The 19,567-nt window shown below is 36.7% G+C and overlaps 1 protein-coding gene across 5 annotated transcripts in view; it reads left to right on the plus strand.

The window, feature by feature from the left end:
* cyc (basic helix-loop-helix ARNT-like protein cyc) overlaps positions 1–19,567 on the plus strand; it is a 241,675-nt gene that overhangs the window by 162,636 nt on the left and 59,472 nt on the right. For all 5 annotated transcript variants that reach the window (XM_083126560.1, XM_083126563.1, XM_083126564.1 and 2 more), the window contains one exon: positions 9,868–9,996. In XM_083126560.1, the coding sequence (XP_082982686.1) occupies positions 9,887–9,996 (110 nt within the window). In that variant the 5' untranslated portion in view covers positions 9,868–9,886. The remainder of the gene's footprint in view (positions 1–9,867; positions 9,997–19,567) is intronic.

A 19,567-nucleotide genomic window follows, 5' to 3' on the forward strand; every position in this document is an offset into this window, starting at 1 on the left:
AAATGACGCACAAAACCCTCTGTTTGGTACGCTTATATCAGAATAGACGACTTGCTTGTCATACGAAGAAAACTCACGTAATGATAGCTTTTAAATATATAATCTTCGTTGGGTTCGACGGATTTGTACTTTCCCTACCTGTAGTAAGATGAAAATTACGAATTAGGGTGTAACACTCTTATTGTATGTGCGACAAACCCCCGAAGTTGCACGTTGCTTTTTTGGTGGGGGAGGGGCTGTTAGAGTGCCTTTAAGTTGCTGGATTCCGGTGTGAGGAGGAAACATATTTTACACAAATTGTAGGGATAAATGAACAATAATAATAACTGTACGAATATCATTGAGATAATGTAAAAACTGCGAAATGATACATTCATTTATGTTCTTACACATTATCACTTTCCAAACATTCCCCGTTGATAGTTTTACTGACTTTTACAACATTAGATTTAGTATCTCCCCGATAGAATTGTGTCACCTTATAATGAAGGGGTCCTATGGTCGATTGTCGGCGAGGGCACAATGCAGGAATTCGAATCCCCATTACTCTGTCGCTATCCTGGGTTCCGGGTTCGATACCCGGTGGTGGCACATAGTGATTCGGATCCCACTTTAAGACTGTAGGACCAGTTCCTATTAGCCTCATTGTGCATGAAGTGGACTAAAAACAACAAATTAATCAACCAACTCTATCCTGGCATAAATGTATGCTCTGCACATTCCAATATGCCATGGAGACACACACACGATCTCGGCCATTTGTGGATGTGATGTAATCAGCACCACGCTTCGGTATTCTTTACCCTGTAGGATTGCCTCGATTACCCGTATATTAGTCACTGGATGAACTCCAGAACCACTCCATGCAGGTACATCATTGGAAGAATTACCACCTGAAATTGCTCACCCAAGAATCAAACCCGGTGGGTTCTTCTCCTTGCATAAATTGGACATAAAACAATCTTTGCCAAAACACTTACGTGGAATATATTTGCACGTTCTAAATGACTGGGGAAAATAGTAGAATTTGAAACAACCAGCATGTTGTTAGAAATGGGAGGATTCTTTAAACAACAGCAAAAAGTAATCCAGGCGAATGGTCCATCACCAGTTTCATTCAATCTGTTTTCCATAATGTGATGATCGTTAATTGAAATGAAAACCAATAAGCAGAGGACAACCTATCCTTTGCATGAACAGAATTTCATTCCTTAATACAACAATAGAAAAGAAGTGAAAAAGGCCACGGACAATTTTCCTACTATTATAATTGACGTTGGATGCAAAGACATTCGACCTGATGATCGCTGAGGTTTTCGGAGCATTGTGTTGCACTTCCGCATTTAAAATTTAAAAATAATTGGACTACTTGGTGCAGGATTACGTACGTGTCAATAAAGATCCTTTGGACAGTTATTTTTATTTTTATTTTTTATTATTTTTAAAGTAAATTTCTATGATGTTCTGCCAAGTACGATGCCATGACTATTAATGTCATACATAAACACACCTAATTCTAACCCACGTCCATTTCCCACCAACGCCGCCAAACTATGTGAATTAAATCCTATATGAATTTTGCCCAACTCTATTACGAAAGTTCGCTGTTCCTTATGATGGGACCAACATTTAAATCCGTTCACAATTGTTGGATGCAGTTGCGGCGATTAGGGGTGCAGTTGCTCCCCCTCTCACTTTTTGCCAGTTTTGCCCTTGTACTATAGCATCTTAATCTAAGCCTGGTCTACCAAGAGAAAGTAAACTGTCCTCCCCCCTTTTTCCAGTTGGCTGTATGCGTGGTAGCCGTAATTATGGTTATTTCTTGCAGTGCAGTTTAATAGCAACTTAGGTAATTCTTTATTTTTAAGAGAAATAAATGTGGCAACATTTTTCAAAGCTGCTGCGCAGTTTGAAAAACCCCTGTAATTGTCCGTTAAAACTTCGTTATATAGAAGGCAAGGGAGGTTATTTTCTTTGGGAAATGTCCAATTAACATGGGTTTTGTGCGATTTCAAAGAATTTCAGATGTACAAAACCTGTTAACATTGCAAACGTTTCTATAATTATTTACTAATAAATTAAGCGAACTGAATGGAATGTTTTTTGTTCAGGCACGTATCCAGAAATATATTTCAGAGGCTGAGGAACCAAATAACAACAATAATGTTTAAAATTATACGTTAATATAATTTATAGGTTTATTCATAATTGTGTAAATAAATTAATATTGTTATGAATAGATAAAAATAATAGATTTAAGAATAGAGATATAACAGGTTGTATTCATTATCTAGCTTGCGCATAGTTAAGATCAACAAAATTTATAAAATTTATGTTAAAACAATTTTTCTGGTAAGGAACAGAAAATTAAAGAATGAAATATTTTTTTAAAAAGATACAGAATGGAATATTTATTGAAAAGCAAGAAAACTATGTTAGATTCAGTTAACGAAAAGTAAAGTTCGTGAATAATGTCTTGTGCACATTATTATAAATAGTAGTGTGCATAAATCTTCTTTGGTACTCCCATACAAAGCCGTATGATCGCAATATAATCCTTGCCTTCCAGTAAGTTCGGTGGAAATAAATAAACAAATGGTAAACAAGCACATTTTCATTATTCTTAGTACTTGCTAAGTCTTTCGGGGGGGTCTGGACCCCCTGGTCGACCTTAAATACGTCCTTGTTTATGTTGCATTAAGGCAGTGGTTCGTTTAGCCTGCTAATTATAATCTTTCCGATTACTTTCTGTAAAAAAAAATAGACACTTTACATAGTACGCGAAGTATTTTTGCCTGACTTTCCATTTATTTAATCGCAGTGCCTGAATTTTATTGCATACAAGTAACTCACAATGTGTTACGAAGATGGCCGTAGGCAGAATTTTTTTTCGGGGAGGGGGGTTCAATCATAATTGTTCCAATAGGCGTCGCCAGAAATTTGAATAATAGAAATAATAACTATAATTATACAATAATAATTACAATTTCATAATAAATAAAACAATTTTATTGCAAAATAATAATAATAATAATAATAATTATTATATCCTTAAGGGGGCTTACTCAATCCAGCAGATGAGTGAGAATATCCAGCACAATATTTCTTTTTACGTTTCATACAGTGTGTACTGAAATGCACAATTATTATACTGTGTTATTAAATTTAAAATACCTTCAAGAAAAAGCTCAAAAATTTAGATGGAAATTATAGTCATAATTTTTTGTTGTTTGACCTTAAAACTTGTAACCTCAACGTAATGCGCTACGAAACTGGAGATCGGTTTGAACTCCTATCAAGGGGGATTTTCGACTTTATCGGACAGGGAATTTAAAAGTTGGAAAGAGAATTTTGGGACAATCATAAGGGAATCTTCAGTCTATATTCCTTGTGACGCAGGAACAACACTGGAAAGATGACAGCAGAAGTGATAATGGAGAGGTCGCGGGTGGGCTGCGATTCCGAGAATATATCCTGTTTCACTCAAGTTTCAGAATTCCAAATGTATGAAAATTCTAGCTCGATCGTTTCAACATTATCTCCTTGTATTTTTGTGATGCTTCGAAAAAAAATTTGAAAATGAGTTACAGATTTTGTTTTCTGAACTGCTATTAATCCAGCATGTCAGATGTTTCGGGGGGGTTTGAACCCTAGAAACCCCCCCTCTAAATACGACCATGGTTACGAATTCATTCTCCATCGTTACAACATTCTTCCCAACACAAAGCTGTAAAAAAACCCTCGAAATTTACATTCGTAAGCATAGCTGCTAATGGAGGGTTCCGCTCTTCCTGACGTACATGGCTGCGCGCATGAGTGGCTTCAACTGCGACCGTTGCAGAGTTAGCTATGTACCCTTATATACCCTTTCTCATTTGAACTACATATAATTTTATCAATGACTTCAAAGCTTATTCTGATGTAGCGAACAATATTATAAGGGTATTATTGAGTGCATTGTGGAAGTTTCTGTTGCAACATTTTTGGCTTCATTTGTTGTTACTGTGAGCACATTGTTGCTTGATAAATACCAGTGATTGTTGTTGCGAAACAGGGGATATCTGTGAATTGAGATGGTACAGTACAGCTGTATTCTGAACACTTGTTAGTGAGATTTGAAAATTGAAAGTGGAAGGAGAGACTTCCTTTTAGTTTTTTGTGTGTCTGTGTTTTTTGAACTCTTCTCGTTTATTATACAAATATAAACTAGTGCTAGCGTGTTAGCTAGTGTGTATTTTCATCATCTGCACCTGTGTTTCCGGGAATAATGTTGGCAAGAAGTAAAAAGGGATCTGAACTGAGCCCAGAGACCAGGACCCAGATCAGCATATTGCACCAAGAGCGTAAGTCAAAATCCGAAATTGCAGCCCAAATCAAGATAGCTCTAAGTACTGTCACAAAAATACTGAATAGAATTCAAGAAATCGGTTCATTCAAGTGTCGCACACGAAATGGCAGGCCACGTGTTATGTCTGATCGAACAGAGACAGCAATCGTTAGAATATGCAAACAATCTATCCCAAAACTACTTCTGCTAAAATAAGATCACACCTTCTAGAAGACATCAACAAACCGAGTTGCCGAACCATTAGACGTAGACTGTTTGATGCAGGTCTGAAATCCTACACTCCAGCAAAGAAGCCGAAACTATCACAAAAAAATGTCACTGATCGTATAAAATTTTGTCGTCGTTACGTGGCTTGGACAGCAGAGGACTGTGGAATCAGTGATATTTTCTGATGAATCAACATTTACTCAGTTTTTTCCGTTATAATAAATATGTAAGACGCCCCAAAAACATAACGTATGACCATAGTTTTGTCATTCCTACTGTGGAGCAAGCAGAAAAAGTGATGGTCTGGGGTTGTATTTCCGCAAAAGGACATGGATCACTGGATAATGCCAAGGAACACTACCATAAATGGAGAGGTGTATCTACAGATCCTTGAACAGAAGCTTCCAGCTGTTATGGACATTCATTAGTGTACTTATTTTCAACAAGATGGAGCTACTTGAGACGGTACTAAGGAAGTGAAATCCTGGCTAACCTCGCGCGACTACCAGTTGCTCCATCGATGGCCAGGTAGTTCGCCAGATCTAAACATCATAGAAAATGCATAGTCCATCATGAAGATGAAGGTCTCGGAGAAGTCCCCAACGTCATACAATGACCTGGTACAAGAAATCAAGGAAGTATGGGTCACTGAAATTACGCCAGATTACTGTCAACGCTTGGCGCACTCTATGTCCAAACGGATTTTGGAAGTGCTAAAAAACAAAGGACATGCTACAAAATACTAGAGTATGGAAATTATGATAATTTGTATCTATATTTGTTCAAGTAATCTTATAGTATACATTTTAAAAATAAAATGTAAAATTTCATCAATTGTATTAAGTGTGAGAAAATTAAAAAGTATGAATAATTGAAAATTTTGATGATTTTCCAGACTTTTGGCCACCACTGTATATATTATATCTCATTGGGTTAGGCTAGTTGGGTTTGGTTCTCTTTGAAGAAGAAGACGACGAAAATTGGTTATAGCAGCAATAGCGACCATTCTATAATATGTTACTGGGTCATTGTCCTGACATATCGAAGAACAAGAACAGCGAGATAAAACTATGTTGTTTGACAATTAAGAAATTTCAAGGTTATCAAGTTCCTGAGATAAGATAAAAAGCAGCTATGATCAGCTGTATAAACCTAGGTTAGTTCGTTGTGTAATTATCTGTTACGTGATTATATGAGAGATGCGTCCTTACGTTTTGAATTGTTTTTCCTCGAGTTATATTATTCCCCCTCCCATTCAGTGATTAACTCTGCTCGAGATATTTGATAATTAATAGATATCTTTTGCATCAGGTTGCAAACTGATACGCCTCATTGTAGTGCAAACACTGGCCTGAACTGTCCGTAACCTGTTTGTTCTTTCGTGAATCACGGTTACCTTACAATGCCTAAGGTAAATCCTCCAGTTTCCAGTGCACGCACCGTCTAGGTTCTAGAGTAGAGAGCCCCAATAAGCTGGCTGAAGAATACAGTTGCTTCGCGCATGCGCATCTGGAAGGATGCTTGCTTCAAATACTCATTTATTAAGCGCCACTTGTGGCGTTGTCACCCTTTCCAGTACCACACACGTTCCGAGCATTTCCATTCAAAATCCACAAGAGTATAACTCATCAACAACCTGGAAACAACGCCAGAGCGTTCTGATCACTACATAACCGGGATAATTGTAACAGGTTGACCAAAGTCATCCGATATACGGATTGATTATTGGTGAGGGAGGGGAAGATCTCAATTTACACTCCCCCACACACACGAATTATCGGCCTCCCGGATGGCGCAGTGGTACCGTCGTCGCCTAGTAATCAAGGAGTCCCCAGTTCGATACCCGGGGGAGGCACGTAGTGATTCGGATCCCACTTTAAACTGTAGGTCCAATCCCGATTAAGTGGTCTTCAGACACCAATTCAATCAATTAAACATACATGAATTATCATACAATATGCATATTTATTATGATATTACATATGAAAGTAAAGTAATAAATGCTTAAAAATATATGTATTATTAAATATACATAATGGAATTCACTTGTTGCTTTTAAACGTATACCTAGGTATATAAGACATTAATAAAGTAGCGATCTAATTTCTTTATCAAATGGTTAAAAATGTCAATATATTACAAATGTTAAAATGATTTTATTATGTATAACTTTTTGTTCAATTGTTTGCTTTCTATTAACATAAACCAATTAGATTTTATACTTATATTTGTATTGCATTCTTTTTTTGATTGAGTTGGTGTTTTAAGTCCATTTTATGCACAGTAAGGCTAATTGGGATTCTACATACGGTTTAAAGTGGGATCCGAACCACTATATGCCTCCACCGGGTATTGAACCCGGGACCCCTTGATTACAAGGCGACGACGATACCACTGCGCCATCGGGAAGGACCTATTGCATTCTTGTTTGAATTTTATTTGCATATATTATTATTGGTGTAGATCTGATGGTCTCTTGAATGAGAGGGAGACCAACCAACAAAGACTAATCTTCACTTGTCCTTGCCTAATCGTCGCGATTAGCCAAAAGGGGAAGAAAATCGACACAAAATAACATAAATACAAATGTAATTCGTCATCCGCCTTCTTATCTGGACGAAGATGTCTATCACCTCTCTTAGGTTGCCACTAATTACTTGAATTATAATTAGTTAACAAGGTCGTAGAAATATACAGTATCTATGCACTGCTTTTTATTGTTGTAAACGTATAACACAACTTTGAAATGTCTGACTGGCACAACTAATTTAGTTGACAGATTTCGCCGCGAACATCGATAACAAGCAGCCCAGCTCTACCGTATTGATGGATTGATTTGGTTTATTTTACCTCACTCTTCTGCCACTTTTGGCTAATCACGAAGATGAGAATGGGTGATGTACAGGGTGCCCACAGGCAGGAAAAATCAGGAAAAGTCAGGAATTTCAAGATTTGTCAAGAAAGATTGGAAAATAGTGAAATATTTGGTCAAAAGTCAGGAAAAAGTACAAAATCTACCGTTGGGTAAGGAAAATTTATGAAAGTCAAAAATAGTGAAGTCAAAGCCTTACAAAGTTGTTGCAGAGCAGGTTAGTAATAAATTTATCAAATGTAAGTTGTCTTTTTTCAAGATTATTTTTCTGAATGTCAGTCTTTTTTGATACATTTTCAATCTGCAAGTCCCTTGGCTCCGTATTTATTCTCTAAATTCCATAATCTCATGAGATCACTTACGAGTTGGCTCGTACAAGTAAGTTGAAATCAGCTCCCACTGTAAGTACACTCATGTCACTTGACCTTAATGATGCTGAAAACTTGCTTCCTGTAAATAAAGTTGATGTCGGCTTCCAGACCCAGAAGTTCGTAAAGGAAGTACAGGCAACTGAACTTGAATTGTTGCAATTCCGAAAGGAATGTCAGACATTTTTGAGAACTACGGTTGAGAAGTTAAAAGAAAGAAGCCCCTTGAGATATAAGGTAGTCAGAGGATTGTCTCCCCTGGATCCTTCTGTAATGTTAAACCAATCACAGGTTGGTTGCACTAGGTTCAAATGCCTCCTTCACTGTTTGTTCGAAGCTAACAGAGTACCAGAGGACCTCGCAGAAAATGCAAAAAAAGAGTACTCACTACTGTGTGAAGATTCCAGAACATCCTCTTCACAAAGCTTTGAAGCATATCTACAAGACAAGCAAGGAATTGCCAGACTAGATGATTTCTATGCTTCCCTTCTTTCAAACAACCAAAAATACTCATCATTGTGGAAAGTGATAAAGTTGAGCCTGATGTTTTCCCTCGGAAATTCTACAATTGAGGGTAGTTTCTCAAACCACAAGTTTGCCCTTATTGAAAACCAATGCGAGCATACAATCATAGCACTGAGGAGAGTGCATGATGCTGTTATCAATTGCAAAGGAATCCATAGTATTGTCATCACACAGATCTGCTCGGAGGCGATATGAAGATTATTTGGAAACACAGCGTAACACTAAGAAAACAGAAGAGAATAATTCTGCCAAAAAAAGGAAGGTCACGAATGAAAGAAACTGGAAGATATCAAAAGAAGTTGAGACAAAAATCTGAAATGGAGCAAGAACTTTCTCAGAAAATCATACTCTTGTGGCAGTTGCAAAATTAATATCTGTGGCCATTGTTAAAACTTCTGTTTTCATTCTGGTGATATTGTTCAAATTTTGTAATAGTCTAATATTCATTGCATATATACATAGAATTTATTCATATAAGTGTGTTGTAGTCGTTAGCATAACATGTTCATGATGGAAAAATGTAAATTTTGGTTATTTTAATCAGTACCATTGCAAAATATTTTAGTAAGAACTATTTTCATGTAATTTTATTGTATTTTGAATTGTAATGAAGTAATGAAAAGTAATGAAGTAATAAAAAGATTGCTACTCAGGTGAGAATTGGGCAGCTATGAGGATGGTGGAGGCTGCATGTAAAAGAAAGAAAATATTTTGCAAAAGTAAGAAATTGGATAGTGTGTGTCAGGAATTTTTTAAAAATCTGCTCAGGAAAAGTCAGGAAATGTCAGGAAATTTAACTTAACAAATTTTGTGGGCACCCTGTGATATGATGAAATCAATGTAGAGACACTCACAAAGGACACCCATGCCTAACCCAGGATTCGAACCCGCGGTTCGAATTATTGAGTATTATATAAACACGAGCTTGTTTGACTTTCTGAAAGTATTGGTGAACTCAGTCGTTTATAATGTGCCCCCTCACATTGTGGTTAATATACATTATACAGCCACTAAATTATTGGTTAGACAGTTTTTGTTGGAATTTTGCCTTAGTTACTCTGGCTCTTATCCGTATGTGTAAAATTGGTTGCCATCGTTAGAAATACCTAGACCAGAATTTCATCCCCACTCCTAAAACACCGTTCAGTACAAGGTGATATTATCGCCAATAATGATCAAAAACAAATCATTTTTCGTTGCTCTTCCACACTGGAGCAAGGCTGCAGTATACGTAAACATTAGTCTAATACGAAGTGAAGGTGCGCAATTATTTGCGCTGTGGCGTCCTGCGCATGCGTAGAAGATGGAAAAGAGCTGCGTGGGCGGAGCATCCTCTAGCCTCGCGTGCCATGTGGGCGTAAAATTTGAGCAAAAATGGAAGAGTAAACGAGTTATTTTTTTCGGTATATACTCGTGCTGGCTCTCGTCAATAGTAATAGACGTAGTTGTGGAAGTATAACCCCAACATTTTGTTCTTATGACTTATTTTTTTATTTTTTTTTTATTTAGTTGCATTTTTTTAATGGCAGGTATTCTTTCTCTTGCAGAAGTTCGTGTTCTAGCTCCATGTACCTTGGAGGCGGGGTTCCGGAAGAGGGCGTGGCCATGGAGCTCCAGGTCGACAGCAGCACCCTTTCCACAAAGGGGCGGCCTCGCAAGAGGAAGGGATCCTTCAAGTTAGTAGGTCACTCTTTGTTGCGGCATCTGCCAGGCAATTTGGTTCCATCAAATGTTATTCCTACTCTCAAACTTCCGGTGTTTGCAACTTTATATGACGCTTTTAAATAAGATGGAATGTCCTCGATACACAGGCAAGTCAATTAACATTTGTGCGAAGCTTGGTTGCATATATTCTAGGATGAATATGTCATATCTTGTCACCATATCTTGGACCACATACACAGACATGAAAATAGTAAATTCGCAGCTGACTATTTTTATTTAAATGGGAATATAAATTGTAAATGATAATAACTTTCGTGATACCTCCTTGAATGTGTACAGAGGATAACTAGAAAATTTGAAATTATAAAAATACACATCTCTTTCAAAAGTTGAAAGAACTTTAGTTGGAATTTCGAACATGTATTTTTTAAAAAAAGTTACTTTAACATGCTCGGAGTACTTTTCATTTATGTATTTCATCTTCTTTTCTATGGTGAGGTTAAGGCTGTGGACTCTTTCCTTTCACTTAACCATGTTTACATCTAAAATTTGTATATATGAAATTTAGAAGACTACAGGTATATTTTGGTCTTTAAAAAGATTGCAACGAAAAAGTTACATTCAGGAATAAAACACTTACCTACACGCACAGGAATACAACCCCCCCCCCCCTTCCCCCACATACTCGCAGTCAATAATTTGTAGGTCGGAATATTGTGTTGATTATGCGATTTCAGTGTTTTTCTGCAATTAAGCTTTATAAATCTGTGCCTAGTCTAACAGGTATTTATAACAGAAGGGCGTACGTATCAGGAAAGTGCAAATTAGCCACTGTCGGCCAACACCAGACATTATTATGCAGTGACATTGAATTTTGTGTAGGGCCTATTTTCCTATTCTTTTGCGAAGTTACAAACTCATCCTATATTTGAGAGACGGTGTGTGCGATCTCAAGCCCTTGAAGGAACATGTGTTGGAAATATTGCGTAACTTTTCATTCTTGGAAAAAACACTTACGGGCTTTCGACTAGAAAGTTTGCTTAGAGACGGATTAACTGGAAAGAATGAAAGAAAGACCTTTATATTTCATCCAAATAAACAACCATTACGAAATGTTTGCTCTCATAACTTTAACATTTTCACTTGTTTGTGTATATTTATAATATTTAGTTAATCTTTGTAAGGTTCCAAAATTAGTTATTCTGTCTCCAAGTAATGAACGAAACAAGAAGATGGGAATAAATAGAACATCGAAAAAACCAAACAAGTCACATTAATTCTAACTTAATGCAAAATTCATCGGTTAAGAAACAGTTTAAACTGAACAAAGTTGACTGAAGAGAAGACGGTCACTTTTCGTAGCCATCTAACCAGGGTGGATAAAAATCATGATTTTTATAAGATGGTTTTTAAAATTTAAATCTGATTATTTATTTAAATCGATTTTTTAATTTAAAAAAACACTCTTAAAATTGCTTGTATGTTTTTTTTGCACCATACATATAGATATGTTTTTATGAAAGGCTTTTTCTAGTAAACGGTCCTGTAAAATAGTTTGATTAAAGCAAATAAAACATTAATGTACGATAAATATACATTTTTGTGTTTCTGATACTGTATATACATATGAATGTACTATCGAAATGTTTGTTGAGTGTGTTATTGAAACTATAATACATAATTTCAGTAACTTTTCCAGTAAAACATTCTGGATGTACTCTGCAATTGTAACTTAAAATATTAACTCAAATATTTTAGTAGTCTTTGTAGCTGTATTTTGGCTATTTTTTTAATGATAGTTTGAAAAATATGAGCTGCCATGTTTATTTACAGTTTACTGATATAACACTATTAGTATTTTGTATATTTTTCTACACAATATTTACTATTTGTGCCTATAAAAATTATTGAATTTTAAATCAAGAAAAATGTGTTTACATTTCCTTTCGTATGAGCTTCACTCCATCAGTACATATATTTTTTCCCCTTTATTTTCCTTTCTTAGAGCCTAATAAACACCATTAAATGGTTACGAGTTTAATGTACTTTCAACAAAAGTGATTCTAATATCTACAAAATCCTTACGTACATTATTCTATAAATTATTTATTTAAAGTGTTTTTTTTTTTTCAAAATCGCGATTTAAATCAATCCACCTTGCATCTAACTATGCGGTAAAAAAATAACATGAATGGTTTCAAGGTATTAACGCCCTAGTTAACTTAATTTTAATTATTCAGGTTTGAAAAATATAGATTATAGTGCACTCAGCTACAATTTATAATCATTAACTATGTTTGTGCATGAAAATTTAAATTTTAAGGGTGCGTCCAATTTTTGTAAATTGACAAGCAGACTTAAATTTTAAAGGTAGAATATTGTAAATTTAACGACAGTTTCTAGTGTGGTTAGATATAGGGATATTATTTCTGAGAAGCTATGTACAAAATTTTTAAAATTGTTTTTACTACACTAAACGAGATTGCGTCGGCGAGGTTTTTTTTTTTAAAAAAAACTGTCACTTCTCTACGTCATGTACGATGTGATGAAACTGACTTCAAGTCACCTAGTAGTCAGGAATTCCTAGCTTCGGTTTCCGGTGGATACATTTTTGTCTGGCTGGCTATTTCGTCTCTTGGTTTCTTTAATTTGATTTTACGGTACTGGGTTAGCGCTCAGACCCCGAATACCATGATAGGGTTGCCATCTCCAGGGCTAGCCGCTTGACAGTCCACAGTGGGGGATGCAGATGGTCTTATTGCACTTCAATTCATCAGGAGAGTAATTTTGTCTTCATTAGAACCAAGTGAATGTTTTGGTCGTCTTTACCTGTTTTTATTTACTGACTGACATTTCAGTAGAAGTTTCAGCGAAAAATGCAGGCTCCACCAGGACTCGAAACCCGGTTTCTGGCATACTGTGCCATTGCTCTACCACTAAGCTACAGAGCCGTCCTGGCTTCGCCTGATTTTTCGCTGCCGCTGTTTTACCTGTGTGGAATCGTCTCTGCTATACTGAACGCAACTCGAACTGGCGGCTGGGAAACAGCGAATCAGCGATCAGTTGAATTTTCTTCGACTGAGATCGGGCATTTTCGAGTCACAAGGTACCGAACGTTGTTCGCGGGACGAAACAAATGAGCGTTGGGTACACCACATGTTGCCAAACGTACTGTAAAGCTAGAAAGAGTCTTCTCGGGTCAGCACCAGAAATCAGCGGAGGTTAATGGTACAACTGCACACGTGCTCCTGAACGATGAAGTTTCCGGAAGGACCACAAACAGGTCGGAATGCAGGCGGATACACAGTCATATAAAGAAAACTGGGAAAAACAGAAGTACGCTTGGCAACGTTGTTTCAGGTTGCTGACACCTATCGGACCACACACCCCCGAAAATGATTGGGGGAAAGAAAGCGCCAGAAATAGCCATCAAGGTCAACCGCCAGTTGGAGTTGCGATCAGTATAGTGCTACCGCAACGGGATCTGTTCCCTTTGAAACACTATAGCCGTCGACGTTGCCTGGTTCCTCCCAGCGTTATATACATTATTTACATTATTTACATCTCTACACAATCCCGTTGCGGTAGCACTAGCAGAGTCGATGATTCCACACAGGTAATCCAGCGGCAGCGAAAAATCAGGCGAAGCCAGGTCGGCCTCCGTGGTGGCGTGGTCAGCGCAGCGCGCTAGGACACCAAGGGTGTCGGGTTCGAATCCTGGTTCGGACATGGATGTTTGTGTTTGTCAGCAATGAGAAAACAGTGTGTTTAGTAAAAATTGACAAATGTGAAAACAGAAAAAGTGAATATCGGGGGATATTTTCGCTTATGTAGTATTCCTTTTAAAAAAGCGGTAGCGCAATGGCATAGTATATCAGAGACCTGGGTTCGAATCCTGGTCGAGCCTGCATTTTTCGCAGAAACTTCTACATAGTACATCTCCTGTGTGTGCCAAATCTTATTGGCATTTCAGTGTTTCGTAAAAAATAAAAAGCACTCTGTCAGTTTTAAAGCAAATGTTTTCAACAAGTTGTCACTATGTAATTATTATAATTCCTTCATACGGCAACGCCCTGGTAAATGAAAGTATCGTCAAGGGAGAAAGTGTTTTTCAAAGTTCGGTTACATTACCCTTTGCGGTCGCAGTTTCTTTTAATCCATTTCCGAATTAACGAAAACTCATCTCTCTCTCACCCACCTGAGCACATCCTCTCGTCGTTGCTTTGATTACGGTTCTTTGAGGGACATTCTTCCGTGAACATTGTCACGTACTAATTGAGAGACTCTCATTTCCGTCGATTTGCTGCCAGGCGCCGCGTTAATATTCTTCGGGGGCCCCTCGAGAGGTCACTCGTGAGGGGAGGTTGCCCCGGAAACAGGGTTGGAGCAGATGTAATCCGCAGTCGGGACGATCATATAAGATGCTCCTTAAGAAGTCTTCGAGCGACGACGTAATTTCGATGGAGTACAGCTTGGAACTTGGAAGTAGGCGTTATCGTAGTGTGTGTCAGATGAGGGCATTTTTTTTTCTCTGGAAATCTACCATTAGCAGCAGATACGTTATCGGATACACCGGATTGACGAAATGGAAAATGCAGCACGGTGGATAAAAATTACGATTTAAAAAAATGCTTTTTTATTCAAATCGTTTTTTTAATTTAAAAAAAAGCTTATCATTGCTTGCATAGTTTTGGCATCATACATATAGGTATATGTTTTTTCATAGAAAGGCTTTTTCTGGTAAAAGGCACTGTAAAATATTTGAACAGTTTGATTAAAGCAAATACAAATTATATGTAAAGATATATTTTTTTGCCTATAAAAAATATTGAATTTTAAATCAAGATAAATTTAAGGGTGTTTAAAGTTTACATATTACTAAAACATTAAAACGCTGACCCGTTTATAGTATAAAAAATATACATAAAAACGTAACGTTTCCACCCTCTAACAGGGTCGTCTTCAGACGAAACTTCACAATAAATTGATTGCATGTTACATTTCATTTCATATGAGCTTCACCCCATCAGTACATATATTTTGTTTCCTTTCTTTTCCTTTGTTATAGCCTAATAAACACCATTCAATGATTATGTACTTTCACCAAAAGTGATTCTGATATCTACCAAATCCTCATGTACATTATTCTATAAATTATATATTTAAAGTGTTTTAAGTTGCGATTTAAATCAACCTTGAAATGCAGCTTCACTTGAATTGGTTCAGTAAAGCTCACTTAGCCTAAGGCGACCAGCCGGTACAGTTCCATTTTTGATGTCTCTGTCCTGTTTTGGTTTTTTTTCGCACGTGAAACGGGTCGCCAAAATGCCCCTTTTTTGTGACTGATTTATCGGCAAGGAATTACTTCAACATTCTTCTCCATTCTTTCTATGAACTACAGCATTGTTGAGTCTCTCTCTTTTTCTCTCGGATAGAATTTTTTTCACATTTCAATGTCAACTATGAGCCATATTACAATTTTCTTTAAAATATTGATGTTTCTTCTCTGCTTACTTGAAACTAATGCCCCCACTGAACGAGTGTTTTCGTATACAAGTGGTTTATGGACAAGTGACATGAACGATCATTCAGTACAATTATTGAAAGCTATGTTGATTAATAAGTCGAATTTAATAACACGCGTGTAAACTCAGTTGCGTAGCAACATATCGCGAGGCCCTGGACGAGAATTGGCCCCCATCCGTTCTGTAAATTTGAAATCTCACTGTGAACAGATACAAAATACGCGAGGCCCCGGGCTGTCGTCTACTTCACCCACTATGTGAACTTTTACAAAATGCTATTTGAAAAGAAGGATGTATACTGGAAAAGATCCATTCATCGGCAAAAGTATTAATGAAATTTATTCCAAAGGACTGCTCGGTTGGAGTGCGGTGTATGGCACCATGTTATGCAAATTGTTTACACAGTGTTTATTTATTTAGTTTTCAGACATAAGTATTTATGACGGAACGGTTTTAATATTAAAATGTGCCGTCCCGTTTTTCCTCCAGGAAAGTATGAAAATGTCCCGTTTTGTTGTTTTAAAAATGTGGTCACCTTAACTTAGCCACTGTAAAGAGTTGACTTGAGACATGAAGGTGTACGACCGTCAGTTTCCTTTGCCGTCTAACTACCGTAAGAATATCGACAGTTGTTAGCCCATTAACGCCTATTGTAGAAGTAACCTAATTAATGTAATTCTAATGTTTGTGTTTTAAAAACGCAATATATTTATTTACAACCCATTAAATTAGACACACACAGGAGATGTACTGCGTAGAATTTTCAGCGAAAAATGCAGCCTCGGCCAGGACTCGAACCCGGGTCTCTGGCATACCGTGCTTTATTTACAATGTAATTTGCATTTATGCATAGACTATGAAATTTATGTAAAGAACAATTGCGTCCCGTTTTTGTAAACTGAGAATTACATTTTAACGCTAGAATATTGTAAATTCTACGCAGTGGCAGCGATGAGTGGGGGAGGGGGCGTGCCCCTCCATTTTTTGCCCCGCACTATGGTATCTTAATGCTAACCTTGTCTACGATTCTTGCTCCCCCCAGTTTTGAGTTCTTTCCTTCCCCCTTCCACCACCACCACCAGTTTTGACACCCAATCACCGCCACTGATTTTACGTTATAACAGTGTGGTTCCTTCGAGAATTTAGGCCTCGCATAGCTTCCGTAACGTCACTGTTGCACTGGTCCCGTATTGTTTTATTTTGGTATTTAACAAGACTCACTATAAAAATATTATTATAATTTTGTTTTCCAACCGAATAGTTCTTGCTTATTAATTCTGGATATTCCCTTATTCTCCAAGAACGGATTTACCTATATGTAGTAAAAATGTGCTAAATATGGAAATACATATTTAATTATTTTCACCAAAATATGGAGTTAAATATGGACTTAAAATTGTAAAATAATACATTTTTAATAATATAAGAGACTACACGAGCTATATAAAATACAGTATGCTTACAATGACATTAATTGTTCTGCAACACAAAACACTTTAGAGGGATTTATATTGACTAAAACTGTGTTCAATGTCGCAAGAAGTAATGTGAGTGTATTTCAAATTTGCCAGTTATTGGCAAGAAATTCACCCAACTCCTTCGGTCACACAGGGACATGTTGTTATTGCACGAATATGGAATATATGTTGAGAAATGTTCTGAAATATGAAAATAACATGTGAAACTAACTAAAATTTGTAAAATATGAGCCAAAACCTAATAGGTCAAAATATGGAAAATAGAAACTAAATTTCTCCAGTCTACATGCCATGATGTTCAAATATAATATAAAATATAACTGATTTCAGCTTCATACATAAATATATATTTACATATAAATCCTTTTCCTGATGATAAGTATAATATCCAATCTCCAGCTTTGTACGTGTTTCTTTTTTTTCAGTTGGTAAGAATCTAAAATATACAACATAGCAAAAAATATAATATTGGTTTTGAAATTACTCTCGGTTCGAAAATAATTTCCAACTTGTACGTGTATTATCATCAGTATATTGTTAAAGGAAATTGAAAATATGGACACGTATTTCACGTGAACTACACGAAAAGGTGTGTTTCTGAGTGAATATGTGAATGATAACTCAATAATCTTAACACTGTGACAAGAACATAAGTGCACTACATCTAGGTACTAATAATTCCACTTTGTTCGACAACATGCATTGTGTAAGACAATAAGGGTATCCCACGAATGTGGTCCAACAGAAAAAAAAAACATGCAACGGCAACTGTGTATCTAGCAGATACTATCTATGCTTCTTTATGGTCGTTTACACAGAGTATTATATTTTGTTCTCAACAATAAAAAAAAAACAGGTGTTCGTATGGAATACTGTAATCACTGCGCGCGTGTAATCTTTTTCTTAGATTGCATTGATTTAGGTAATCGAGTGTGATGTGAACCCTCTGTAAGAAGTTGCTTTGTCTAAAATCCAAGGCTATCTATACCTGTTTTTGTAATCTTACACGATTGCGTCGAGGCTCGAAATGGATGTGTCATCTGCATATCAGCTCTTGTTTTGTAAACTGCTTTTCAGTTCTTGCGAACCTGGTACTTACGTAATGCACTTTAGGTCTATATTTGGGATAAGGAAAACTCCTCAAACATTAGCGTTACAAAATATATTTTCACAATGGCTTCTTCAACAACCATAGGATTTAGACGGTGAAAACATAAACGTAGACAATCATGCACACATTTTAAATTATACATTTAAAGGTAAGCGGTAAGTATAGAAAAATCAGCCGGCCTATACGTGTTATAGTGGTTAACACAGCGCTACGACGCCAGGTATCCCGGGTTCGAGTACCGTCCTGGGTATGGGTATTCTTTGTTAATGTCCCTTCATCAATTGCATCATATCACTCATCCTCATCTTTGCGATTAGCCAAAAGTGGCAGAAATGATAAGAACAATAAACCAAATCAATCAATCAATTAAAGTAATATCACATAATTAAAATTTACAACATACGAAATTCGAATAAGTGGGCGACTCTCAATCTGGGCACCGAAGATTCCGGCTTCAGTTCTTGGCCTGGACATGGCCATCAGTTTCATCTAATCATTATTCATCCACATCGTCGCGATTAGCCAAAAGAAGCATAAAAAGTTATGTAATACGAGTATAAGAGAAAAACACAGTAACACCCTTCCTCGAAATTATTACTATTACATAAAACTTGAACGAGAAAGCTGTAAATCAGTGTGGTTAGTAGTAACTCAAAAAATATTGTATATCTCTCTGCCTTTGAATACCTTTTATACAACGAATAATGCCGTCATCAAAAGATGAAATCCTTTTTGTGATAAAGAGTTCGATTTTTCAAGTTATTCTGAACGACTATCTTTTTATTTCGTCGGTACCAAGTCGTAGAATAAGTCTACAAAAATAGAAAGGAATGGAAATTTAGGAATGGTAGGCAGGAAAAATTCGGAACTGGAATTTTGTCTTCGTGTTTTGCTGCTGGCAATGATTAAGTATAGAAACTTACACAACTTGGTTATTTCGAGTCTGAAACCATTTGGGGGCGTGCTTACATGACGTTGCGTCTTTTGAACCCTTTCCATTCTCCACCCACATCGTATGACTCCGTAGCTTGAAGGATCGTGTGAATCAATCCAATAAGTCTGGGAAGCCTTTTCAAGTTCACTTCTCCGTTGGTGGTAAGAGAGACAGAGAGAAAAGAAAGTGGGACACGTCACACTTCATACGTGTTTCACACTCTTGCCATTATCCAACATTTTTATATAGAGTTTCCGAAGCCAAGCTTATTGTGGCGGAAATGTCATCGTTAGAAAAATCAAGGATTGTGGTCATTGGTTCAAGTTAGTAAAACGTTCAACTTACCTGCGACGAGCATTATATCTTTCTCTTTTTTTTTGCCATCGTTTCAACTCATTCACACGGTCCTTTCTTTCATACCTTATAGCTAGGGCTTTGCATGACTTAGCATATTGTTTTTGGTAATGGAGATGTGTTCCCTAAATATATATAAATTGATATTATGAAGAAACTAATTAAATTAAGGTGCTTTTT

The sequence above is a fragment of the Lepisma saccharinum genome, chromosome 8 (assembly GCF_977018435.1).
Source record: "Lepisma saccharinum chromosome 8, izLepSacc3.1, whole genome shotgun sequence".
Lineage (NCBI taxonomy): Eukaryota > Metazoa > Arthropoda > Insecta > Zygentoma > Lepismatidae > Lepisma > Lepisma saccharinum.